Source organism: Halichoeres trimaculatus, unplaced genomic scaffold (genome assembly GCF_033239565.1).
Source record: "Halichoeres trimaculatus isolate MK-OKI-2021-1 unplaced genomic scaffold, fHalTri1.1 fHalTri1_scaffold_21, whole genome shotgun sequence".
NCBI lineage: Eukaryota > Metazoa > Chordata > Actinopteri > Labriformes > Labridae > Halichoeres > Halichoeres trimaculatus.
This window is the reverse complement of record NW_027437199.1, coordinates 5,634,720-5,662,585: the sequence shown is the minus strand read 5'-3', so window position 1 is coordinate 5,662,585 and position 27,866 is coordinate 5,634,720. Positions and strand designations below refer to the sequence as shown.

Genomic DNA, 27,866 nt, shown 5'->3' with positions numbered 1-27,866 from the left:
ATGTACAACCAAAAGTATTTATTTATTTATTTTATTTATTTATTTATGTAATTTTGGCACTTCAAGTCCTTCATACTTATGAAGACTGGCTCTTTGGCCAATTTAATAAATAACTGCATATCTAAATAAACAAATGTGTCAATAATTATTTAATACTGGAAAAAAATAAATAAATACATGATTAAATGTGTTTTTTTAATTATTTAAAATGTTCATATGTCTTATATTAAACCAAATATTTGTATTTATTTATGTCATTATGGAACTTTAAGTCCTCCACACTAAAGGACAACATGTTTCTTGGTCAGAAGCAGAGTTTGCTTACATATGCACAGCACGTAACACTGCAGAAAAATGACCACTGATCATCTGGTATCAAGAGACACCTGAGGGGCAGGTGAGATTTGATTTGATAAGACTGTAAGAAAAAGTTTATTACACTTAATATAAATGAGAGAGTCCTCCAGACACCCAGATATAAGGGTGAAACCCCTGGAGAAGATGTTTTTACAGATGTGTCCCCTTTAAATCTGTATCCTCAAGTTTCTATCTGTAAACACTGTCTTTATTAGGATGCTCTGTTTCTTGTTTTGTCCCACTGGAGCGCCTCATCAGCAGAAAAAACCCTAAAAGAGCTCTCAGCTGTGTTTAATGAACGTTCATTATTCAAACTTTGACTTTTAAAATGAGCTCCTCTGCTGCTCGCTCTGCGCAGCACGAGGGACGAAGGAAACAAAATACCTGCAGACCAAATTAACTCTGAGCAACTTTATAACTTTAAAAACTAATGAGTAAAAGAAAGATGGGCCTCTCAGGGTGGGGTTGTACCTTGTAGGGTTTGCCGTTGACCAGGTTGGCCAAAGAGGAGCGAGGGATCTTTCCAGAGCGGGTTTTCGGTAGCGCTCTGACGAAGAGGACTTTCCTGAAGGCGGCTACGGGTCCGATGGTGTCTCTGACGAGCTTCACCATCTCGCTTGTGATCTCCTCTTCTTTTTTCTTAACATCTGAGACACAAGAAGAAGCCAACACAACCATGAAGGGTTAAACTCCACAAAAAGTTTCTCTTCTCTTGAAATGGTTTCATGTCTGACCTTTTTTGAGCACACAAAGAGCCAAAGGGACGACCCCCTTCAGAGCGTCCTCCAGACCCACCACGGCACAGTCTCCCACCGCAGGATGCAGCAGCACTGACTGTAAGACACATGAATCTGACAGTGACTCAGAGGGGAGAGGAGCTGGGACCTCTCCTCTTAGATCCTCATCGTTCTTACCTCCTCCAGAGCTCCAGCTGACAGCCTGTGACCGGCCACGTTGATGACATCATCAGAGCGAGACATGATGTAGAGGAAACCTTCTTCATCTACAAAACCGGCGTCCATGGTGTCGTAGTAACCCTGATGATGAGCAGACAGTTTCTCAGAGCTGTTTAACTACCTCATCTAAACCAGGTGTTGCTGTAATGCAGCGTTTGAACACTAGAGGGCCACAGTTAACCACATAATCTCTACTCTCTGTGCTGTGCTGTTAATCCCCTGCCATAAAAAACAGAACTGAGTTGTTCTTTAATGGAATCAGACAGCTGTGAAAACGATCTGGATGTGATGAAGGGTCCGGATGTCTTACGGGGAACTTGGTGAAGTAGAGCTCCTTGAACAGATCCTGGTTCTGCCACAGGGACAGCGCCGCACCGGGTGGAAGAGGAAGTCTGGAGGAGGAAGAATGAAGAAATATAAGTGACTTATGACCCCATTCATCTGTTCATTTATGCTTAAATCAAACAGAAGAGTCCTATTGAGATAGAATATTCCCTCTGCAGGGACCAGGGATTAGAAATGTATTTATTCAGACAGGGACATGACCATTGGCTGTATATTGGGGCTGGGATGATATACTTTTCACGTGATTTCATTCTATTACGATTTTTGGGATGCTAATTCGATTTAAATTGTAATTCTTCAACATTTACAGTTTTGTGATTTTCATTTTTTATTTTTTTAACACCAGACCTTGTTAAAAAATTAGATGATGATGATGATGATAATATCTACAGACTACATCAGGAGCCATATTTTCTACAGGTGGGAGAAAAAAATCAAATTAGGAAACATCAGGATTTTTTGTTTGACAATACAAAAATTGGGATTCTTCGGGCTCCTCAAATAGTCAGTAGACATTACCATCATCGTTTGACTTTTTCACATGGTCTGGTGTTAAAAAAGCAAACTAAAAATCAAAAATCGCAAAAATTGAAGAATCATAATTTAGACTAAATCAGCACTCCAAAAATTGTAATAGAATTAAATTAACAATAGCATATCGCCCCCAGCCCTAACAATTTCCCATAAAATGTAGATCATGTGAGTTGGAGAGAAACATTTCGCCCTCTGCTGGAGAAAGATGGTAACTTTTTTCCAAATCAGTTTATAAACAAAGACTGAAATCAAGAATTTGAATTTAAAAAAAGTTTGTTTAAAAAAAAAAAAAAAAAAAAATCCTTATTTTGATATTGTCAAACAAAAAAAAAACAGATTTATCATATTTTGAGGCTATGATAGAATCTGAGTAGAGCCAGGCAACAAAAATAATGATAAATATTTTTCTCTGAGAGTCTAATCTCTTCTTGGCTCTAATTCCCGACATATTTTTCAATCCACCCAAAAAATACACAAGAACGGCAGCTGTCAATCACCGTTTAACTTGACGTAAAGCCTTGATTCAACCTCATATAACTAATGAAAACAAAACTTTTCAGAAAAAAGAGGACCTGAATACAAGGAAGCCAAATTGTATCTTCAAATTGCCACAACAATCAGACGTGAGAAACATTTCTACGAGGTGAATTGATTTTTCAAAGTTTAACCACAGCCCATCTGGAATGACTGGGGAGACAGATTCTTTGACCTATACTGCAGCCAGCCACCAGGGGGAGCAGTTTTTGTGGCAACCTCACTTTGAGTCTAGCAAGATGATGTCTTCTTTTTACAGTCTGTGACATACCTTTGGTCAGAGGCAGTGGGTGTGTGCTGCTGCTGGCACTGAGCCAAGGAGGAGGAGCCTGGTTTGAATGTTGTGTTTTCGAACAAGTAGTGAAAATTCCTGCAGACCCAATTTTTGTGGCAATCACACTTTGAGCTGAGCAGGTTGGCTTTTTACTGACTGTCTCTATCAGACATCACTTTCTTCATTTGTTTATCAAAGTGTTTCATTTTTGTTCGGCAATTTGGTTTTCTCCCTTTGAGTATCTGCTGTAATTTCCTGAAGCTGTGAATAAAGCTCTTCATCAAACCACCGGGCTGGCACCGGCTTTAAGAGGAAGTGCAGCTGTTCCCATCTGTTTCCAGCTCTACCTGCTGTTATCCTTCGATGAACCGCACATTGTAGATTCTTTGGAAATCCCCGACGCTGGCTCTGGGTCAAATGCAGCAGTTATTCAGAGCAGGAAAATGAAGCTGCTCAAAGGTGAAGGGGTTGATTGCTTCTGATTAGGTCCACTTTACAAACACAGGCACGTTTTATTCTCCAGGAGGACAGGAGTGAGCTTCTCCTGACAGATTATGACTGAACGTTTGAAGATTTGATGGAAGAGTGACCTCTATGTGTTCCCACAGCAGAAACAAAGGTCTGAATTTACTTCCTGGGTGGTTAATTGTGTTGAGAGTGACAGAGGAAAAGTGATGGCTTAGCTTACCTCACAACAATATTTCCAAGGGTTTTTGGCGTCACCTCCTGCATGTCATCATCGATCACAGTAACTAGTGAGGAGAAAAGAGCGTAACATTTATATCCAGAGATGCTCCATGTCTCATTTGTTTCATCTTTAACCAATAAGACTGCAGTACAGTTAAATAAAGAGAATCTAACAGAGACATCAGGAGACAGAGGAGGTCTGTGTGCGACTGGTTTGACACTCACCGTTGTACCCTGGAACAGGTTTTCCAGCCTGACCAGCAGGGGGTGTAAGCGAGTTTCCCAAGCCAATGCAGGAGGAGGTGATGGCTGAGCCGGTTTCTGAGAGAAAGAGATAAAGACTTACATCTGTGTGGGAGACCGATCAGACTTCAGTCTACCCACAGGAGCTGTGTCTTTGAGGGAACATCAGAACTTTCCTCTTTGAATGTGAGCATTAAAGCTGCTGCTGGTGGGCTGATCTGAGAGCCTGTGTGGGAAAGCATCTGTGAGCATTAACCTACATTAAACAACAGCATGACAGCTCCTATGGGCTCCCTCAGACGGCGCTCCACTTACAGTGCGGCTTCGCCCGTTTGTCACAGCCCACCCGGAGGACGCATGAAAGAATCGATGCAGCTCAGTAAGCAAGATTACATCAGAAATCACCGAGCAGCAGCAGACCGGCCCCGCTTCAGAATCTGTCTGTCTGCTGCTCATGTTCCTCTGAAATTTAGAAACAGCGTCTGAAGGAAACACACACTCTGGGTGTTTAGAGATACAGCTCAATAATGTCTTATTTTCATTTCCCCTGGATGACTCTTCCTCCTCTCAGCTGATGTCTAAACTTACACACAGACAGCAGGTGACAGAGAGTGAAAAACAACCTCCAACAGAGTCATTCTCTGCACATCAGGGCTACTTGATGCAGCGTTCCTCTTTAGCATTAGATAACACAGAGGCATGTTAATTTTAAATTTAATTAATAACATTAAAGTGATACTCTGGGATGGAACAAGTTGGGTCCTATCACAAGGTTTAGGGCAGAAATTACCCCTACAGCAGTGTTTTTGTACAGCAGAAACCCAGAGCGCTCGCACCAAACACCCCCTCCCTGCTCCTCTGCCGGTTTCCTCTGCACTCAGACGGGGCCATATTTTACTTGGCCAAAAACACAAATAAACGGACTCCCACCGGAAAAATCTGATATGGGTCTGCATTCATGCTTTATTTGGAGAATTTTCAGCACGTTACTTTCACACAAAAACACCGCTAAATAAGGCTCTAGTTCTCATCGTGTAGTAAAACGGTGCTACCTCCGCTGCAGAGCCACAGCTGGCTACGAGGCGCGCGCCGCTTAGTGTATCAGTCCGCGTGCGCAGCGTGCCAGATATAAGCAAATGCAAGTAGTCTGCCAGGACGAAGAGACACGATGAGAACTAGAGCCTAAAGTAAAACGACAACTTTTACAGGAATAATCCTGCTCAATTGTCTCCTATGGGCCCTTTCACATATGTGTCAGTGTCTGTGTCTGCTTCAACCCCCTCCTCTGCCTGTATGTTCATGTTCTGGTTGTGCCAAGAAGTTTCTGGGCGTCGAGTATGCATGGTTACATCTGCCAATCACACAGCGCCCAGTGTGCAAGTGACTTTGCGCATTGATGGTTGCGAGTGGAATAAGCTAATCAGAGCAGCTACAATAGTGGACGAAGCACAGAGGAAGAAAAGCAACCAAAGCGAAATGCCAGACAGATAAAACTTCTTTTTAAGTGAGGGTGAAGCTGGGTTAGACTTTGAGTCACTTTCAGGGACTTAAAGAGCAACTCAGGACAAAGAGCGACGAGAGTTAGCTTTCTGCTAACCAGCTATGTGTCAAATACCTGCAATTAGCTTGAGCTAGTATGCCAAGTAGGGTGCACACGTCTCAAGTCTCTCCCATGTAGAAACACACTGAAGCAGGTGGTTGCTGCTAATGAGTTGTAGGGCCATTGGTAGATGTTGTGCAGCCAGAGTCCGTGCAGTAAAGGCTATGAGGGAGTCTGAATGGAGCTGGGTAACAAAAAAAAAAAAAATGTCTTTCCTTTCAAGAGTCTAATCTTCTCTTGAATATCCCGACATATTTTACAATCCCTCAAAAAAATACACAAGAACGGCTGCTGTTAATCATTAAACGTGACGTAAAGCCTTGTTTTTAACCTTGCGTAACAAATGAAAACAACACTTTTCAGAAAAAAAGAGGACCTGAATACAAGGCAGCCAAATGATATCTTCAAATCACCACAACAATTGGGTGTGAGAAACATTACTAATAGGTGTACTGATTTCTCAAAGTTTGACCACAGCTCATCTGAAATGACTGGGAAGATGGATTTTTGACCTGTACTGCAGCCAGCCACCAGGGGGAGCACTTTTTAGGACCTCACTTCAAATCTAACAAGATGACGTCCTTTTTTTTTTAGAGTCTTCTTCTAGCGTCTGTCAGAGGCTGTAGGTGTGTGCTGCCGCTGGCACTGAGCCCAGTTTGAATGATCGGTTTACTAACAAGTAATGAAAATTCCTGCAGACCCTACCTTTAACACTAACTAACTTTTTCTCATGCTGAATTTTGTCTTAGTGTTCATTTTTTAGCAGCAGTAAAGTTGAAATGAGTAATTTGAGGCTAAAGGTTGAACAGAAGTTTGACTGACAGCTCAGTTGACAGCTGCAGCCCGGCCCCTGACCTGTGTTAGCCCATGTTCAATTTTGTCTCTGCGTTTTAAAATAATTATGGTGCCTTGTTTCTCACTGCAGTCCCTGATTTCTGCTCCTCGCTGTCAGGTGTGTAACCCCGCTGAACTCCTCCTCTGCTGCACTTCTCCCTCAAGGTTTAATGACGCCTTTCTGCACATCACCGCTGCACTGACCGAGCTGTCATTTGCATCGCCGGCCTGCTAGCTCCAATGTTTTGCTTTTGGCCTTTGCCCCCTCGGAGGACGAATCACTTCTGCCATGGGCGCCGCCACTGTGTGCATATTTTAGCACAATACACGGTTGAAACGTCTCCCTGCTGTGCAGCAACACATGATAACATCCAGTTTTAGTGCACCTTGCTGCATAAATCTCCATAGCAGCAGAGGAAAATGCCACAACATCTGCGGCCGCAATTACTAAAGAACAATACACGACAGAAACATCAAATTATGGCTGAATACACTCCAGATAAGAGAGATGATCTGATTAGGTTTGGAGGAGTTGTTGCATGAATTAGCATTTCAGTGAAGGGAAAATGTCAGATGATTTATCCGCTGTGTGTTTGTAAACTGTGTTACTGTCAAAAAGTGGAGAGAAACTTTGGGATCATAACCCTGCAGCAGGAAGCAGGTAATGAATGCAAACAGATTCAACAACGTGGCATGTCAAACAGCACTTTAAGACCTCTTAGAAAGGGTGAGACGGTGCATGAGGTCAAACTGAAGACAAAACCATCTCCTGCATCAGACTGAAGTATCAGACCCATTGATTAACGTGGACTTAGCCTCCCAAGACCCTCACTCCTCTCCTGCAGACCGCTTCACACTTCAGCTCAGCAGGCTTCAAAGCCTCCAGCACCGGGGCAGGAGGCTGCTGCTGGCTGAAGAGGGAGATTAAATTATCAAATGAAGAGAGGCAGGAGGGCTGAGCACATTACCCAACCACAGTGACCTCTGAGCAGGCGAACACATTCATCAGACGAAGGTTAGAAACTCACTAAAGAGTTCAAAGGACGTCACAATCAGTGGAGACGGCGAAGCACTCTGATGATAGAACAAGGGCCTTTTATGGGGACACGATGGGAGCGTTTGGCCTTCCTCACCTGAGCTGAATGATTAGAGGTGCTCTCTTTATGCTGCAACATTTATGGCTGTGATATGATGACGGAGGAAGCAGAGCAAAGGGCAAACACTGAGACTTAACGACAACATCACTTAATAATGACAACACGATGCGCTGTAAAAAGGGTCACAGGGAATTAGAGGCATGGCATCCTCAAGTTAACACAACAAAAACCAACACACTGTATAAAAAACATGGATCTAGTCTCAGCAGAAGTCAGTCTAAAGTGGTACACTGCAAAAAACTGAAATCTTATCAAGTGTTTTTGTCTTATTTTCAGTAGAAAATGTCTTTTGAAACTTAATATGAGCCACATTCACCTGACCAGTCCAGAAATTTTTTTTTTTTTCAAGTTATTTAAAGACAAAAATGAGGTCTTAATTGTTTGAAACAAGTTTAAAAAATCTGCCAATGGAACAAGCAAAATTTACTTGTATTAAGATATTAATCTAGTTTCAAGAAAATTTTTCTTGTTCCATTGGAAGATTTGTTTTTTACTTGTTACAAGCAATTAAGAACTCATTTCATCCTCAAACAACTTGAAAGATGACATTTTTCTGGAGTGATCACTTCAATGGGGCTTATAACGTGTATAATAGAGAAATTTTACTTTAAAAAAAAGATAAAAACACCTGATAAGATTTCATTTTTTTGTGTAGCAATATTGAAACACCATTTAACTTTAATATAGAAACCAACAAAGAGGTGGAGCCACCCAGCAAACATCAGCGTAACGCCAACTTCTCAGTGAAACCAGCCACGAATGGTTTGCTTAAATCTATTCAGTCAGGTTCACACAACAAAACGACAAATCCTTACCAATAAATAGGCAATAGAAGCTGCAATTGTTTAGTATGGATGGGTGATACTAGCCTTAATTTAAGGTATCAGTCCTCATGAAAGTTGCTGATACCAGCAGCCGATACTTAAGTCCTCCTGTCCAGTAGTTGGCGCTACATTACGGTGGTTTGACACCACAGCAAATGTGCATCAGCTCCTGTTCAGACAAAATGAATGAACCATGGAGAGTTGACAGTTACACTATTTTAATTGCACTTCAATTTATATCTAAAAAAATTACTAAAACTCTGACATATGTTAGCTTTCTTGCTCTTTTGACTTTCTATTTAAAAGAGAAATCATAAACTTAGATAGAGTTGTTCACATTTTATTCTTGATTTGATTGCAGAGTGACTGTACTGTCTTTGATTGTTGATCTATCACTAATAACTGAAATTTCATGTATCAAAAGTACTGGTACTATCGGTACACAGTATCGGTGAGTATTCAAGAGGGGGTACTCGTACTGGTAGCAGTTTGAAAAAAAGGGGTATCAAACATCCCTTGTGTTTGGTCTTGATATAAACAAAAAGGGTGAGTTATGAAGAACTGAGTTGTAGAGTCCAAAATTGTGTTTTGAAGCACACCGTAAACAAGTTCAACTCTGCCGTAAGAACAAAACCTTTCTAATATGGACTCTGATGGGGTTTCCTCAGCTTTTGGGACCAGCCTCAAGTGGACACTCAGGGAACTGCACTTTTTTCTTTGCCACACTGACGTCATTTTTTAAAAGAAGTTTCAGCGAGTGGGCCATGCTCATACTTTTGCAGTCAGTCTGGGCTCATTCTCTAAAAGACCAATGCATTGCAGGATTGAAGAGTGACACACTTTTGCAAGGAACATGACGCTAACTCTAGCTTCACAAACTCCTAAATCACAAAGATTACAAACAAGGGGAAACTACATGTGCAGATCTGTCTGTGATGCTTGCACACTCAGCTAACAAAAGTTTTCGTTATGTACAAAATAATTCCAATGCTGCGTTAAATAGCGACACCTGTGACAACTTGACCATTTGTTATGCATCAATCTCGTGACCCCCTGACTTGTGTAGTCTCTGATTCAGGCTGATAACTTAAGCTGTACAACTCTCAGTCTCTACCTCTGCTTGCAAACACCTCTCAGTATCCACCAGCAGAAGAATAAAAACACTAAAGGAATAAATCTGGACACAGGCTTTCGTATTTCATCAATCAGAAATACAAAAGTAGTCAGAAAATAAGACTGGTGTGACTTCAAATGTTCAGCTTAGTCCACTCTCTGAAGTCAGCCTCGTACAAAAGAAATGAAACAATAACTGATTCTATTCAGTAAGATGACCAAGCTCCGATCAAACAGCATCAAAACTGACCCAAAGACATCATCGGCTCCTCTTTAAATAACAACTCAATACTGGCAAAGCAACACATCCCTCTGACGCTGAAGGACGCCATCAAGAGTCCTTTAAAAGCTCCTCTGAATTGCTCGTCGATTAGGCCTCGACAAGCCCGCTGAAGCGTGTCAGCGTGAGTGGAGTGTTTAAAGCCGGCTGTTTACAGCCGGGAGCTGGCGGACATTCAGACCCGGCCAGTTAGAATTCAAAACCCAAATGAAAAAAGACAATATAATTGGACCTTGGCATTTTACAAGGAGGCCAGGAAGAATGTGAAACTGGCTGAGCGGCTTTCAGGCATGAAATGGAACCTCTGCAAAGCTGGGCCAAGATTTCCCGATGGTAATTAATTGCTTTGATAAAACATTTTGTCCTCACATTTAAATGAAAGATGGAGGACAGAAGTCTAAACGCTGACTCCAGAGAGGTTCCTCTTCAGTCAACACACCGAGATAATAAATCATAACAGAAGTTTTCGTGCTTGTTATTGCTGCATGCCGGGGTTCAGAGGGACAGATACTAATGTCTCTAAATATTTTGTTACCTTGAAAGTTTGATGACATTTCTTTTGCAGTTTTGTTGCTCAGAAAGACGTGATACAACTGCAGTGAATCAAGGAAGTTAAAGCTACTCTAGGGAGATTTTATCCAGTTTATTTTAAGTTGTTAGGATTCACATCCTTGACTCTTGGTGACTTGAAAGAGCAAAAAGTATCATTGACAAGATGAGTTTTTGTATTTAAAAAGTTTTTTTAAAGTATTGAAACATTGGTGGGGGGTAGACATTGACTGGTAAACTACAAGACAGTGATTTTTTTTTTTTTTTTATTTAAATAAATACATTTTTAAAAAAACTCCCATTGCTGGAAAATACACTGGTGTATTGCATTCACTTGAATTTTTTTTAAAAAGTAAAAATTGAATTCAAAAGTTAAAAAAAATCTTGTTTTAACAACATAACTATCTCATAAAAACAGGAATTTATTTATTTTAGAACTTCGTGTTTTTACGAAATACTATCTCGTAAAAACAGGATTTTCCATGACACTCCGCTGCATGATCTGTTGCATGTTTTTGTCGCTAATCAGAGGTGATTTAGTTAACAGTTACATGTTTCTTCATCAAGATGACGATTATTGATTTTCAGGAATTCCTTTTCTTTTCAGATTCCTGTTTTTGTGACACAATATCTCATAAAAACAGGAAAATCCAAAATAAATATTTTCTGTTTTACAAGATAGTATACAGGCAAGTCTGAAATGAATAAAATTCCTTTTATAATGAGATAGTATCTGATAAAAACAGGAAAATCAGAAATAAATATTTTCTGTTTTTCGAGGTAGTAGTTCAAATAACAGGAAATTCAAAAATAAAAAAAAATCCTTTTTCTATGAGATACTTTTGTCGTAAAAACAGGATTTATTTTTTTTTTTTTTGAAAAAAAAAAAACAATACGCCACCGTAGGATACATTTTGGGTGTCAAAAAAAAAAAAAATGGTTCTTGGTCAAGGGAACTTTTTCCACAGGGGGTGCAAACACCAACACCTAAAAGTTCCACACACAAGCTTTAAGGGACCAGTTTTATGATAACAGTTTTGGGGTGAAACGCAAAAGTTTTGTTGCGTTTCGCCCTCGTGTTTACACGGAAACTGCGTTTTAGCTGACCTAAAACACAAATTTTTGAAAACAACCTCTGGAATGGAAATTTTTTCTGAAATGCTGCCAACACCGTTGCTGTGTAAAAAGTAAGCCGGCATACAACAGTATGCTAAATGTGCTGAATCTGCTGACTGTCTTTTAACGAAATGTGCATCTGTTGCTCCACTTCTGCTCTTAGCATTCTCCAATACACCAGATGATCGGCCTAACTCAACCTCAGTGGGGATCTACTAAAAGCAAATTCTGGACAAGACAGCTATAACGCCACCTACAGGCCTGGCATGCTAACTACAGTGTTTTCAGCCCCTCAGCATTTCCATGTAAACGCAGATTCCTGTACTGCGTTGTAGCGTCTTGGATGAAAGTTGTTGTAGCAGAAATCATCAGTGTTACTCCTTGCCTGTCTGAAAAGTGGTTATCCACCAGCTTCAACATCAGGAGGAGCTCAGAGTAGCGTCCCTGCTCCTGACACTGTTCAGGTTTGATAAGGACGCCCCCCCTTTGAGCTCCCCCACTCGAAAAGATGTCCAACTCTCCTTTAAGAGAAAAAGACAAAACACTGCTCCCTGTTCTCAGGTCCCGCTGAGCAGAGGAGATTGAATATGTTTAGAAAGGCTGGGGCAGGTGAGTGAATGCTGGAAGGAGAGAAAAGGAGTAAGAATACTCGGCTGTGTGCCCTGGAGTCGATCACACACTCGCACTCTGACTGTGTAGTCGTCTGAGTGACTGCTGTGAGTCTTTGGCACACAGACAAACACAGAACACTCCTCAGTATCCTCCACTCCCACCTCTGTCTTTTCCTCTTCCTCTGCTCCCCTTCGCTCCCTTTGCCTCTGTACACAAACAAATCAATCTTCCTTCGACCTGCAGGAGATGAGCGTGGCCAGTGAGAGGCATGTTGAGTGTGATGAATGGTTCCAGGCAGGGGGAGGGCTGGTGGAGGATACGTTGGTGGGTGCTTTTTCAGCTGGGAAGGTGTATCGAACAGCCGTGTTCGTTACGAGGAGCTGAAGGGAAAGGGAGGGTGAGAACAGGCTCTTTTTCATCTGCAGCTCCTCAAACACTTACATACAAAAAACATGAAAGCACAGCCTCTCTACGTTCACTGAAGCCCCGCCCCTCCTCTCTGTCTGCAGGGACTTAACACCCCGAGGGCTCTGATGTCATCAAAGGTTTACTATATCAAACTTATAACCCACAGAGTTTGGTGGAAATGATTTAAAAGTCAATCCCAGACAAATCAAAGGTTCAAATTAAAGCAATAAATTAAACTTATCGCCCTGCTCTCAAAGCTGTAAACCTGCTCACCAACAATTAAACTGAAAGAAGAGCGAGTTTCCTCACTCTATTCTTCTTAATTCTGGGGAGAATCTGAAAAAATCCTGTTTGAAGATGTCTGAAGACCAAACCCATACATCATAGTTAAGTTACAGATACAGCATCTTATCATATTGAAATGATCAGCAATGAATCTGAAAGGACAACTTTATGTTTATATGCTGGAAGGGTATCCAGAGAGCATAGATCTTGAGGTAGGTAAACCAGAAGGCTTTTATCAGGTCTTTCAAATGCAGTATTTCGTGATTTATCCACTGGGAAGGTGGTTCAGGAGGCATTTTTGATGTTTTATGATTTGGGAAGAGTATCCAGAGGCCATATTGTCATTATTTTATTCACTGGAGGGGCATCCAGTGGGCTCTTAGTCAGTGTTTATCCACTGGTAAGATTCTCAAATGACTCATCATGTATTTTATACAGTAGACATACACCAAGAGAGTATTTTGTCATGTTTCATTCACTGGAAAGGCACACCAAAAGCTTTATTCCCCATCTTATTGTCTGGGAGGGGTATTCAGAGGGCACCGTGTCATTGTTATCAATTTGAAGAGCATCCAACATGCTATTTTTACTTATTGTCCACAGGTAGGCCATCCAGTGGGCTTTTCCAATAGTTCTTTCTGCTGGAAGCACATCCAGAGTAATCTTGGTCATATTACTACACTATGAAGGGGGTTCCACAGGGCTCTTTGTCATGTTTCATCCAGTGGAAGGGCATCCAAGATGATATGTCTACATATTAATCTACTTAAAGGGTATCCAGCGTGCTACTTTTTACTTCTTGTCCACAGGAAGGCCATCCATCGGGCTTTTTTTCAATAGTTCTATCTGCTGGAGGCGTATCCAGAGCAATGTTGGTCATACATATTTCACCATAAAAGGTATCCACAGGGCACTTTAAATTTCATCCAGTGGAAGGGCATCCAGGATGGTATGTCTACATATCTTACCCAATCCAATGGTATCCTGAGGGTACAGAGTCATTCTTATCAACTTAAAGAGCATCCAAGGTGCTCTTTTTTAACTTAATGTTCACAGGAAAAGCATCCAGTAGGTTTTTTTTTCATGAGTCCTATCTACTGGAGGTGTATCCAGAGAAATCTTGGCCACATTATTTCACAGTAAAGGGTATCCACAGGACACTTGGTTAAGTTTCACCAGTGGAAGGGCATCCAGCATGATATGTCTAAATATTTCATCCACTCAAAGGGTATTCAGAGGACACTGTCTTTTTTATCAACTTAAAGAGCATCCAAGGTGCTCTTTTTCAGGTAATGTCCACAGGAAAGGCATCCAGTGGTTTATTTCATTGGTTCTTTCTACTAAAGGTGTATCCAGATAAATATTGGTCAATTATTTCACTGTGAAGGGGTTTCCACAGGGCTCCTTGTTTCATCCAGTGGAAGGGCATCCAGGATTATGTGTCAACATATTTTATCCACTCAAAGGGTATTTAGAGGGCACCATGTCATTCTTATCAAATTTAAGGGCATCAAAAGAGCTCCTCTTTGCTTGCTGTCTACAGGGTGGCCATCCAGTTGGTTCTTTTCATTAGTTCTATCTGCTGGAGGTGTATCCAGAGCAATCTTGTACATATTATTTTACAGTGAAGGGTATCCACAGGGCACTTTGTTAAGTTTCATCCAGTGGTAGAGCATCCGGGATGACATGTGTACATATTTTATCCACTCAAAGGGTATCCAGGGGGCACATTGCCAACTAAAAGCTTTTATTTCCCCATGTTTTATTATATGGGAAGGGTATCCAGAAGGTTATTTCTAATATTTTATGCACTCAAAGAGCACCCAGAGGGCTCTTTTGCCACTTTGTGTCAACAGGTAGAGCATCCAGGAGGCTATTTGTAATATTTCATGCACTCAAAGGGCATCCAGAGGGCGCGTTATCATGGACAATCCAATGGCATACACTCTTTTTGACATTTTATTGGCAGGGGAGGATTTATCGTGTTCTATCTGCTGGAAATTGCATGTAGAGGGCATCTTTTCCTTTAAAAGAGCAATCAGAGACCAATTTATCTTGGTTTGTCCGCTGGAAGGGCTTTTTTTTGAGAGAATTTTTCAGGTACTTTCTACTAAAAGGGCATCAGAGACAAACTGAAGAAATTCACATTATGATGTAGGTGAGCAGAGTGCTGCCTAACTAGGATAAAAAAGGGTTGATGGTTGGGCGGACTGGTAGACAGGTGTTTCTACTCAGAGGCGTGGGTGTTGGCATCTTCATTCACCCCAGTCCCAAAGGGTTCAGCTCATACAATTTAACTTTCTACAGCACTGTATTTTCTCTAATGACTGAGTGAAAAGGCTCTTGTTAAAAGCGAACTTCCCCATGGGTCGGTGGTTTACAGGCTGTTTGGAGCAGGTTTGAAGCTGAAAATCTGAATTTCAAATCTAAGGTTCTGGGTTAGAAGCCAGAGGACATTAAAAAACCTCACTAAAGTGTAAAATGAGCTTTGGAGGCAGCCACTTAACCGGCTGGCTCTCAGCTTTGAACACAGACGCTCCATCGGTACATTTAAATTAGCTGTCAGGTGTGTGCCGCTGGATGCACCTGCTACCTGATGGGGGTTTCTGCATGCTTCTCTCTGATTGGGCTTCGGTATGAAGGTTTCTGCACAAATGCAAACACAAGTCAGGGATCACAGGAACAAAAAGCAGTTGTCACTTGCTGTGTAAACAGTCCTGTCACAAACAGCCTGAGGGGTTATTTCTGCTCATCATACATATGCACAGCAAGGCTCCTGGTTGGCTTGGAGATGAGTTGTTGCTGGGAGACTCTGTCGAGCTCAACAGGATGGACCCAAGGCTGCTGTGATATATGTTTGTATCATTTTCTTTGTAAAACAGCGAGACAAGCTTTTCTCTATCTCAAACCGTTTGTCTCCCGCAATGAGTGACAACCAAATATTACTTCAGACCTGTGGGATTAGTTCTGCTTGGAGTCTTGGCTGAACAATAAAACTTTAACAATTTAGACTGGACGGCAGTCTCCAGAGGAGCCAAACAGAAGTTTCTGAGCCAAGCTGTTCTGACTGGGCTGAATGTTGAAATGAAGAAAAATAACGAGAGCAGAAACAGAAGAGAGGAGAGGTGTGATGTGAGGGGGTGGGCGAATTAAAGCAGGTAACAACAGCTGCATGGGGTCAGTGATGCCGCCCACTTAAAACGTGAGACGTTGCACCCACACATAAAAATCCATTGTGCTCACGCGTTTACAACTCTGACTCTTGGAGGGATAATTTCATTCCATCAGCTAAAACACTGCCTCCCTTATCGCTTTGCAGACAGCTCGCCTCATCTGCTCAGAGCCAAGTTTATGCATACAAATCCACTACTTAACTTGCTAATGAAAGACCCCCATCTCTGCCTGCAAACCTCTGCAGACAAATGCAACAATGGGGCCGGGAATGAATGCCAGAAGTATTCCCAGGTTAGAGAGCCGAGGCCGCCGGCCAGCCGCCGTAAACAAGGAGCGAACGCAAACCTGGCACCTCTCCTCTCTGAGATGTAATTACACGAGCTGTGACATCTGCGCCACTGTCTATGCAGCGACGTAATGAGACCAAGAAGAACAGCGGCCCTTTTTTCCTGCTCGCTGTTGAATGACGTGAGGTAGAAAGCCTCGGCTCCCACGCACGTCTCCGAGGTGGGAACAGGAGCGTCGGGGTGACATGACTCAGGAACTATTTTGGAGAAAAGAAATGTTTTTCTGATTTGTTTTTATAAAAGGAGAAGCTGAGGGACTGGTCGATGCGGAGGAAACAGGCGGGAAGGAATATAAATAAGGAGAGGGGAGAGGTTTTAAGTTTTATTTGAAAGAGAAAATATACACTTTGGGAGTTATGCTGAATATTTTTGAGAATGAAGAGGTTCTCAGTACAAAAATCAAACTTAATGGGAGTCTTGAGCTTGTTGCACAAATTAAACTTTGTGCAAAACATCAGGAACTTAATTCAAGCAGAGGTGTGACTCAAGAGGCTCAGAAACGTACGCTCAGCAGCCACTTTATTAGGTACCAGGTTGGATCCCAGGTACTGGAAACATTCCTCAGAGAGTTTGGTCCATATTGACATGATAGCATCACACAGTTGCTGCAGATTTGTCGGCTGAACATCCATGATGAGAATCTCCCGTTCCACCACATCCCAAAGGTGCTCTATTGGATTGAGATCTGGGGACTGTGGAGGACATTTGAGTACAGGGAACTCATTGTCATGTTGAAGAAAGCAGTCTGAGATGATTCCAGCTTTATGACATGGAGCGTTATCCTGCTGGAAGTAGCCATCAGAAGATGGGTACACTGTGCTCATAAAGGGATGGACATGGTCAGCAACAATACTCAGGTAGGCTGTGGACTTTAAACCATGCTCAGTTGGTACTAAGGGGCCCAAAGTGAGCCAAGAAAATATCCCCCACACCATTACAGCAGCAGCAGCAGCCTGAACCGTTGATACAAGGCAGGATGAATCCATGCTTTCATGTTGTTGAGGCCAAATTCTGACCCTACCATCTGAATGTGGAGCAGAAATCCAGACTCATCAGACCAGGCAACGTTTTTCCAATCTTCTATTGTCCAGTTTTGGTGTTGCTGTGTGAATTGTAGCCTCAGTTTCCTGTTCTTAGCTGACAGGAGGGTCACCCGGTGTGGTCTTCTGCTGCTGTAGCCCATCTGCCTCAAGGTTGGACGTGTTGTGTGTTCAGAGATGCTCTTCTGCAGACCTCGGTTGTAACCAGTGGTTATTTGAGTAACTGTTGTCTTTCTATCAGCTCCAACCAGTCTGTCCATTCTCCTCTGACCTCTGGCATCAACAAGGCATTTTGTCCCACAGAACTGCTGCTCACTGGATATTTTCTCTTTTGGGACCATTCTCTGTAAACCCTAGAGATGGTTGTGGGTTAAAATCCCAGTAGATCAGCAGTTTCTGAAATACTCAGACCAACAACCATGTCACGTTCAAAGTCCCTTAAATCACCTTTCTTCCTCATTCTGATGCTCGGTTTGAGCTGACTGTCTTAACCATGTCTACATGCCTGAATGCACTAACTGAGGAGCTTCTTGTAAATAGAAATCCAGCAGGTGAAGGTTTAATCACAGAGCTAGCATCCCTCTGGAGCTCCTCATTAACCTCTGATCTCATGTTTCTCTGCTGTGTTTGTGTAAAAGTGAGAGGATGAAGCTTCCTGTCACTCAGAGCGTCTGCAGCTCTGACTTTTACTCCTGAAGGAGATGAGAAGATGCATGAAAAACAATCCTGCCCCAGCACTGTTTTTTGGCAAAGGCCAGCAGGAGAAAAAGTCTATTTTGTATTTTATTTGAGGAGACAGGAGCTCTGAGGAGGAGCTCTGAGGAGGTGCAGTCCACCTTTTGAGTTAATCTGACGCACAGCTGCTGTCTGTCGGAGAGCGTCAGAGGAACAAAGACGAACAAAAAGAGACACAAGTGTCTAAAAAATACACTGTGCGTCTGTACAGCATCGACAACACGTGAGGCAGACGGACCCTGCCGACTGATAACACACATTTGTTGCCAGGCAACACCAGTGACATCAGCAACCTTCATCATCACCCTCCTCCGCCCCATGCCAGTGGCACTTGGGTCTTAAAATAGCGCAGAGATTATTATCAGGCTTCAAAATGGCAGACTTCTCTGTCAGACGCACATGAGATGAGCTGTCTGAGGCTTCAGGTGGTTTGATGATTCTCATATCGATCATTTTCAGTATCAGCAGGTGGTTGAATTCAGGAGGAGGAGAAGGAGCATGTTTTTATAAGCGATGAAGGTAAAGAGGAAGACATGGAGGAGGAAAGATGTCAGCTTGATAAGACAGGAGAGATCAGCCAATCAGATGACAGCAGGGATCTGAGGGATGATTGAGCTCATCCCACATGGGAATAACGAGCACACCATGCATGAAAAGCACTTCCTGTCTGTAGAGAAACTGGTCTCAGCCTCACCAAGACTCATCTACAGGTTCAATCAGTTAAAGTTCTGCCACTGAGCTTGTGAGTAAAAATAAAAAATGTCCAAAGAAGGGTAGATGTGCTCTGCCTGCACTGGACATGCAAGTTTTTTCATGAAACAGAGGAGAGGTGTGCTCTCCCTGCATTGAATTTTGAGTATCTTTATGTAAGAAACGTTTTTTGCTCCTTGTGTTTTATTTTAAAGTTATTTTTCTAAGACAAAGGAGATGTGCTCTTCCTTCACTAGATTTTTGAGTAAGTTAATTAGCACAAAAAGCACTTCCTGTCAATACAGAAACTGATCTCAGCCTCACCAGTCTAGCAAGACTCACTGACAAGTTTAATCAGATAAAGTCCTGCCTCTGAGCTTATAAGTGAAAATAAAAAATGTACAGTAGAAAGGTGAGGTGTGCTCTACCTGCATTGGATATGCAAGCTTCTTTATGAAAAGGAGGGGAGGTGTGCTCTCCCTGCATGATTGTTTGAAGTATGTTCATGAAGGAAGAAGGTGTTTTTTCCCTGACTTGGATTTTTAAATCCATTTATTAAAGAAAATGGAGGTGTGCTCTTCCTTCACTAGATTTTTAAGTGAGTACATGAGCATGCCGAGCACAAAATGCACTTCCTGTCTGTACAGAAACTGATTTCATCCTCACCAGTTGCTCATCAACAATTTAAATCAGTTCAAGATTAAAAAAAATTCACAGAAAAAAAGGAGAGGTGTACTCTCCCTGCCTGATTTTTTATGAATGAAAAAGGTGTTTGCTCCCTACCTTGAATTTTTGAGTACATTTATTAAAGACAAGAGAGGTGTGCTCTTCCTTCACAAGATTTTCAAGTAAGTTACTGAAGGAAAGCAGGTGTGCTCTCCCTGCTTTTGATTTTTAAGTTTTCACATGTAAGGAAGGGAAGGTGTGCCTACCCTGCCATGAGCATTCAAGTATGTTCATGGAAGAGGGAAGGGAGATGTGCTCTCCCTTCCTTGGGCTTTACAATTACAGAAAGACACTTTTTTCCATACTGTAAGGCTTTTTTTTATTGTTTTTTTTATTGTATTATTTTTATAGTTTTAACCATGAAGATCCAATGAAATTTAATGTCTCTGTTCATATTTCTTTCATTTTTTCTTATTTAATGCTCATTTCTCGTTTTCCTATACATGAATCTGTCAATTGTTCTTAACATCTGTGGCATGTTGACCCCTACTTCTGCTCTCTTCACCGTGATGGAAAAGCGTCTGTTTAGAGTCATGTGACTCCAAACAATGCCTGAAGCTCCTCTAAGGACAGCTCTGTAAGCATCGCCGCCAGCTGTGAGCGTGATGCTGCTGTTTACCAATCAGCTGTGATGCAGCCGGCTGCTGTGACGGAGGCCTCCTGGGTTTGGATGGAAGCCCAACACGAACAAACAGGAGCTGCTTTGTTTTAATCTTTTCTTCCAAACAGACGATCTGCTCCTGAGATGATATTAAAGATAATCAAATACATGATGCTTCTTTTACTGGAGCTGGAAAACACGCGCTGTTTGATGAATAAAGAAATCTGCAGTGATGATGAAGCAGATTTACAGCGAGGAGCTTCAGAAAACACTTCAAACTGGAAGACTAGAGGAAGAGGTTCAAAGTATTTTCATTCACAGAGCTATCTAGAGACAAATATTTCCCTTTATTCATTATTAACTCAGCCAGAGAGCCTGTGAAGGAATTTTAAATTAACATGTTTTTGAGCCGTCAATGCCACGCTGACTGACTCACACTCGATCACATCTCCAAGGACATTTTTACACGTCCCCTCCACAATAAAAGCCTCAGATTTACAATGACCTTGAGTAAACTCGCAGGCTTAGTTGAGGATTTGTAGTTTTAGCTGGATTTTACCTTTTCCTTCAGGTGTTCCTGCTCAAAGTCAAAGCAAGGATTCAACTATTTTTCAGGAGTAAACATCTGAGCCATGACGGTCCCTGAGTTAGAGGCTGTCTCTTTAGGGTTTTTAATTTGAAACATTATCAAATGATTGACAGGAAGCTATCTGGGTATTGAAAACTTAGAGAAAACTTTCCTGATGAGGACATTTTCTGCCACAAAACCAACCTGTGAGCCAATCCTCAGAGAAACTCATGATATTCTCATTCAAACCTTCTGTGCGCCATTTTATTTACCGTCTCTGCTCATCATTCCTCATGGTGCACATTTCCAACCATCGATTACAACTTTCAGCTGCTCAATATTACACTCCAGGATTACAAGCTCACAGCTCAAAGGATTTATGAGCAGCAGTGCTGGTGATTGATCCTCCTCTATTTCTTTCCATTCTGCAGGTGACGAGAACGAGCAAAGCCCCGAACAAGTGGCAGGACAGGTATATCAATATTTATAGATGAAAACCAATTTAGTAAGAGCGGAGCTAAAAGACTGTCACGGTTTGAAGAATGAGTTGATTTTCCGTCGGAGGCCAGAGGATGCAGACTAACTTTGTTTTTCAGGTGTTTGACAATAATGAGTTTCTCTGCCTCTCGTTTGAGCCTCGGCTAAACGAGCGCTGAATCTTAAACGGATGGCTATTGAACAAGTTGTTTCCCTGCTGGTGCTGGAGGAGAGTTGTCAGGGGGGAGACATTGTTAAAAGTTGTTTGATGGATGTCCTGTCTCCAAAGAGACGGTCGAATGGAGCATCGAGTGACTCATGAAGTCGAGGCAGACAGAAGGAAACTGTAAACACTCTGCTCGTCATGCTTCACTGACATCAGGAGATCAATACAGAAACTCTGATATTTCTGACTGTCCATGAACACGTCACGGTAGATCCTGTTGCAACCATAGACTGTATATAGAGTGGACAGTGTGGCTTTGCCATTTACCATTGTAAGGTTTCGAAGCCAAAATTCTTCCGTCACAGGCGCCACCATTGGCTTCCAGAGTCTGCGCAGTAGAGGCTATGAGAGACTCTTAGTGGAGCCGAGTGACAAAAATGATTATTTATTATTTATTTTATTTTATTTTATCATTTTTTATTTTATTATTTTTTTAATTTATTTTGTTCTTTCTAATCACTTCTTGGCTCTCCCTCCCGACATATTTTATAATCCTTGAAAAAAATACACAAGAATGTCAGCTGTCAATCATCATTAAACATGATGTAAAGCCTCGTTTTTAACCCTTTTATAACTAATGAAAACAAAACTTTTCAGAAAAAAAGAGGACCTGAATACAAGGCAGCCAAATAATATCTTCAAATCACCACAACAATCAGACGTGAGAAACATTTCTACCAAGTGTATTAATTTTTTGAAGTTTGACCACAGCCCATCTGGAATGACTGGAGAGACAGATTTTTTGACCTATACTATAGCCAGCCACAAGGGGGAGCAGTTTTTGTGGTAACCTCACACTGAGCCAAGCAAGATGAAGTCCATTTCTTCAACAGTCTATGGTTGCAACTCTTGGGATCTGTTCCAACATCTTAAATGGTTGTCACCAGTGCTGGGAATAACGGTGTTAGAACTTAGTAGTACTTAGTTAGTTGTTAGTTGACGTTAGTTGTACTAATGCGATGGGGCAAGCACGAAAAAATAATCAAAGCTAATTATTTTCTTGTTTTGGTCAAAAACTGGAAAGGAAAGTAGAAACAAGTTTTTTTTCCTGATAAAAGAACGGCGTACTCTTTCTTATGATAGTTCCAGTATCTACATTGTCATAGAACACAACATTCTATGGCTCTTGAAAAATCAGTCAAAATGCTCTTGAACAGCTGACAGCCAATGAGTTAATTAAGTTTTTCAGTGGGGGGGAGGTGGGGTCTGGCGGAGCTTGTCAATCAAAATCATGCTCGTAAACTACTGTGGGTGAGAGCGATGCGCTCTTTGGATGAGAGCTCAGCATGGATATGAGGAGAAGATGTGAGATGACAGTGACATAGCAAGATGCTGCAAGTCAGAAAAATTCAGGCAGCTCACTCTCCAACTGAGGATGTGTCGCCGTAGTTCAGAGAGAAAGAGCGGCGCCATCGTGAGAAAAGACGACGGAGATCATGGAGAGGATCAAAGGATGGCGCGCCCGAGATGAACGCGATAAAAAAGTACATTATGTCTGTTTTTTGGATAAAAAAAAAACAGGAAGAGAGACATAAAAGAAGAGAGTCCACTCTTTTTAGGTAGTTTTGGTGTTTACATAGTCAGAGAAAACAAGATTATTTGGGTCTTGAAAGATCATCCAAGATGCTCTGGAAATGGCTGGCAGCCAATGAGTTAATTGCGTTAATTTCCAGTGTAATTAATAAATCTTGTTAGTGTGTTTAAGTGACAGTACAACTAATTACTTTTTTGAAGTAATTTGCCCAACACTGGTTGTCACTCGCATGTATGTGTATCTTTTCAGCTGCACGACTGCTGCATGATAATCCAGCAACCCTGAAAGAGATTTAATGAACCCAAAGCATGCACACACATATTTCTCCTCTGACCCTCCTCTCAGATGCGCCTCTCATGAGCTTTGGAAAAGAGCTTAGCTTTTCCTAAAGCAACAGACTGCAACTTCTGCATGCATGAGCGAGACTCTAAAGTTTGAGATGCAAAAATATGACAAAGCAGCCACAAGTCCCAGCTCTTAAGAGAATCTGTGGAACATATGCTGTTGCAAAAAAATCCTTATGCGGGGCATATCTGCAGATTTTGTCGCTGCCAACATCACTTCCACAACATGACGCAGCATAAAATCAAGCTGACGGATGATGGGGGAAAACAGAGAGGCTACTAAAACTTTTACTTTGACATGCCTCATCCAAGCTCCTCTCTGTTTTCTTCAGAGTAAGTGCACAGTCATTAAAGGAAGAAACTGGTTTTCACTGTCTCACTACACTTAAGGACACCTCAGTTTTGAAGGAACAAGCGATCAACTGCACCTCTTCTGAAGAAAATAGCAAATAACTCTTTTTTAAAAAAATGTGCCGAAGCTGAGAGATCCATCTTAAAGACAGCGTTTCTGCAAAACACAGCATTTGTGCGTGTGCTGTAAGCTTCCTGCTTGCACAAGCAAAATATTCCAGCTTTTGTCATGCATATTAAAAAACTTCCAGAAAAAAACCCATTGGTACCAAACAGTGGGAAAATGAACCAAAGATACCACTAGGTCCACTTTTCTTTACATTTAAGAATTTAGTTTTCCACGGGAGTAGAAAGCACCATCTTTGTCGCCTTCTTTGCAGACAGTTTTTTCAAGTCTGAGACTACGCAACAACATTTTGTCCTTCTTCCCGACATCTGTTTCAGCAAATCGCTGAGCAGTTTCGTCAATCTCTTGTCTCAACAAGGCAGAAATCTCTTTAAATATGTGTCTTAAACTCTAATTTTCAGCCATCAAAACAATGACTGTCAAAAAACAGTCAGAGGACAGTGGCCTGTATAGGCCTTCTGAAGGGCAGGGGATAAAAAGGCACATACAGCCCACATTATCGCTACCTAGGAGGGTAGTGTATCATATTTCAACCGGCCAAGTGGGCAGTTTTAAGGGTTTTTTCTACCTTAGAGGTCTGCTTAGTGTGTTTTGCAAACCAGGAGGGCATTTCAGCACACAATTTGGCTTCCCAGAGAACATTTAAGTGCACGTTTTTCAACAGCTGGGCCACTAGAGGGGGCAACCACTCTCATTTGGCTACACCACACTGAAAAAAACTGAAGTCTTATCAACTGTCTTAATACACTTCATATGAGCCACAGAAAAATGTCTTGTTTCGTGTTATTTAAAGACAAAAATGAGGTCTGAATTGGTTGTAAGATCTGAAAAAAACTGAGAGAAAAAACGAGAAAAAAATGCAAGAAAACTTGCTTGAAACTTAAATAATGGCTTAGTACAAGTAACTTTGCTCTTGTTCCATTGGCAGATTTTTTTTTCTTGTTACAAGCAATTTAGACCTCATTTTTGCCTTTAAACAACTTGAAACAAGATCTTTTTCTGGACTGGAAGTCGAAAAATACATTTTCTACTGAAAATAAAACAAAAACACTTGATAAGATTTCAGTTTTTTGCAGTACACTGCCGGGTGCTAAAAGTAATGTTGCAACTTTGGAGGGCACCTCTAGGCACAAGCTGACGACCTATCCTGAATTACTTTTTAACCTTTTAACATGTTTCCTAGCTTGGTCGTCAACTTTGAAAATGATTTTTTGTTCTTTTATTACCTGTTGTTTTAAAGATGGTGCAATCAGATTTTTTTCTTAGTGCTGTTTCATTATAACTGTCAACCCACCAGCTGCATGTTCAGTCTGACAAGCTGTATGACTGAGAGACAGCTGGAGTCACAGACCAAGAAGTTCCCACACTCCATTGATAAGTCTCTCTTCGTTCACGTTGGGCTGTAAAACCTCAAACCTGTCGACTCCTGGTCTGACTCGGCTCATTATGTCCGTTTGTCCTCGTATTCAAGCTGAATACGAACTGATTTCGACACAGTTTGTTTTATTTGGAAAGTCACTGGGTGTTTTTAGGTAGTTTGAGCATTTTTTGTATTTGATTAAACTAATGTGTAAACACAATGTTAAAATTGAGTAATCAATAAATACCAAGGAGTGTTATACCAAGGTGGCGCTGCTGAACCATCACAGCGGAGTCAACAGTCTAAGAAAAAAAAAAAATGAATTTCATATAATGGATTAACTTTGTCTATCTGTCTTCAATGGTTGACCAATAACCAAGGTTTGTGATAACTATCTGTTTTACGAAAGAGAAATGGAGAAAAAGCGTCACAAAACATCTTTTGGTGTCCCAGTTTCTTAAAGAGAGACTGCACAAAAGCTGGGCTGTTACCTGTGCAGGTCAGCTCCAACACCTAATGTAACACATTTGAAGAAAGTGATGTCAGTGTGAACGCAGCCCCTATTTCAAACATTTTACCCCAATATCAGAAGGTCTGTCTGTTCTCGCACATCCCACTGTGTTCCTCTGCTGAGCTCCTCTTTAAATCTCTGTCTCCAGAAAGAAACGACAAACTAACAATGAGTGAATGAATATGTATAACATGCCAGGCTCTGTCACCCACACACTTCCAGTCAAACTCTCCTACAAAGAGGAAGAAGTGAAAGCCAGTAAAGCCCGGAGTGACCTGGTGTACCGTGAAAAAGTGGAGAACACATTTGGATTGCAGTGCTGGCCGCCAGCTGCCAGTTATTCAGTTTAGCAGGGGGTGAAGAATCCAATGGGATTTACACATGGAGACAGAAATCAAGAGGGCGCCAGAGGTTTTTTTTCTCCAAACTCAATAAATCACCTGGCTGGGGGAGCCACAAAGTGTGACGGGACTTTGTGAGAGGAAGTGAGATTCAGCGCTGACAGTGAAACAAACACGGAGGAGGATGAGACTCAACGTCTCAGGCTTGGGAGGGTTTGGTTAAGTCCATTCATGTGCAGCTTCAGTCAGACACAGTTTGTGCTGGAGGGACGGGTAGAAAGGACAGGGAGGGATTTTTATTTAACAGAGTAAACAGCGTAATCACAGAGAAACCTAAAGGCATGCAAATGTCATAATCCCGTGTTTGCCTGTGTGCTCTGCTGCCTACGTTCATCCTGCACTCCTCCGCTCTGCTCGTCCTAAGCCTTACATAATTAAAGATCAGTATATGGATATTTAAACTGAGCATAAAAATACCACAGGGAGGGAGCTCAGCGCTGGAACTGCTCTCTGCACGATGATTGATTTTAATTCTCTCTCAGATGTAAATGTGTCACAGTTAAAGAGCAGGGTGGTCACTGCTCATAATGGGCTTCCCTTAATAAGACCTTTGAGTGCTACCTACACAAATCAGATGGTTAGACATAAAAAAACAGAGAGTGTTGATAAACATGTCTCATAAAAGCTGTAAACACTGCTGACATTATAATAATGTGGCTCAGTAAAGAGCCTAAACACCTCTAAAAAACCCTGAGACCCAGTTCCCGTCATGTGATTCAACCACAACCACTCCTTTTGATTCAGTCCAAAGGTAGGAACTACCAGGAAAAGTATCAAAGTTGTGCTTTATTACAGCTAAAAAACCTGTCACACTGTCTGCAGTTAAAATATCTTCAAATTAGTTACTTTGGTGTCGTCGGCAGGTGGCTAACATTAGCAGAGCTAGCTACTCCTCCTTGTAGGTTAGCATCCTCATGTCTGTGCTGGTTCCTCATGGCTCTGGTCAAGCAGTCTACATGCAACTTTTTGTTAACTTAGGGTCAGTTTACTAGGGCTGGGACAATACGCTATTTTTGCGATTCGATTCTATTACAATTTTTGGGGTGCCAATTTGATACAAATTGTGATTCTTCAATATTTAGAACATTTGCAATTCTTAGTTTTCTTTTTTAACACAGAAACATGGGAAAAAGTCAAATGATGATGATAATGTCTACAGACTATATAAGGAGCCATATTTTCCCATAAAATGCCATTACACTTATATCCAGTTTATAAACAAAGACTAAAATTAAGGACCTGAATTTAAAAAAAAAAAAAAAAAGACAAAGAACCCCAATTTTGATAGTTATTTTCGATTTTTTTTCTCCCACCCCTAACATTAACACAGCATTTCACCTGAACACCAATAAAAAAAAAAACTCAGTGAAAGAAATCTTTATTTACATGGCTACACTAAGGAACTGAAAATGCTGCAGTATACATATCAGGCCTGTAGTTGGCGATATAATGGTAGAGACAAACCCCTCCACAGACTAGAAGAAGTCTAATAAACAAAACAGAGGATGATTGCTGAAGCTGTGCAACAAATGCACATTTTGTTGCAATGCAATCAGCAGACTTAGCAGATTCAGTAGAATAAGCAGCACAAGCATAACAAGGTAGTCCGCCATTGTTGTTGTTGTTGTTGTTGTCCAGTTTTCGCATGGCTATTCAAGTTGCTGCAGAAAGCAGAATGTGTTTCCACTGAAAACTCCTCGGTAGCTGCAGCCTATCCATAAAATTCCACTCTGGAGGCCATTTTCAAAAGTTTCCATTTTAGGTTGGCTATAAAAGTGTTTACCTGTTAACGTGTTAACGGCAGACTAAAATGATATTCAACAACACCTTATGATTTATTCCAAAACTGTTGTCCTGTAAACAGCCTCTCACAGATTACCATACTGACAAAAACACCACTCAAAACCTGATATCTGTGACTGCTTACATCCAGGTAGTCGAGTTTT

General features: G+C 41.5%; 1 protein-coding gene across 1 annotated transcript in view; it reads right to left on the bottom strand.

Annotated features, from left to right (window-relative positions):
• acss3 (acyl-CoA synthetase short chain family member 3) overlaps positions 1-27,866 on the bottom strand; it is a 57,525-nt gene that overhangs the window by 1,344 nt on the left and 28,315 nt on the right. The window contains exons 10-15 of the mRNA XM_074697914.1: positions 3,913-4,008; positions 3,689-3,752; positions 1,624-1,705; positions 1,272-1,394; positions 1,092-1,191; positions 829-1,004 (exon numbers count right to left, since the gene is read on the bottom strand). Coding sequence (XP_074554015.1) covers positions 829-1,004; positions 1,092-1,191; positions 1,272-1,394; positions 1,624-1,705; positions 3,689-3,752; positions 3,913-4,008 — 641 coding nt within the window. The remainder of the gene's footprint in view (positions 1-828; positions 1,005-1,091; positions 1,192-1,271; positions 1,395-1,623; positions 1,706-3,688; positions 3,753-3,912; positions 4,009-27,866) is intronic.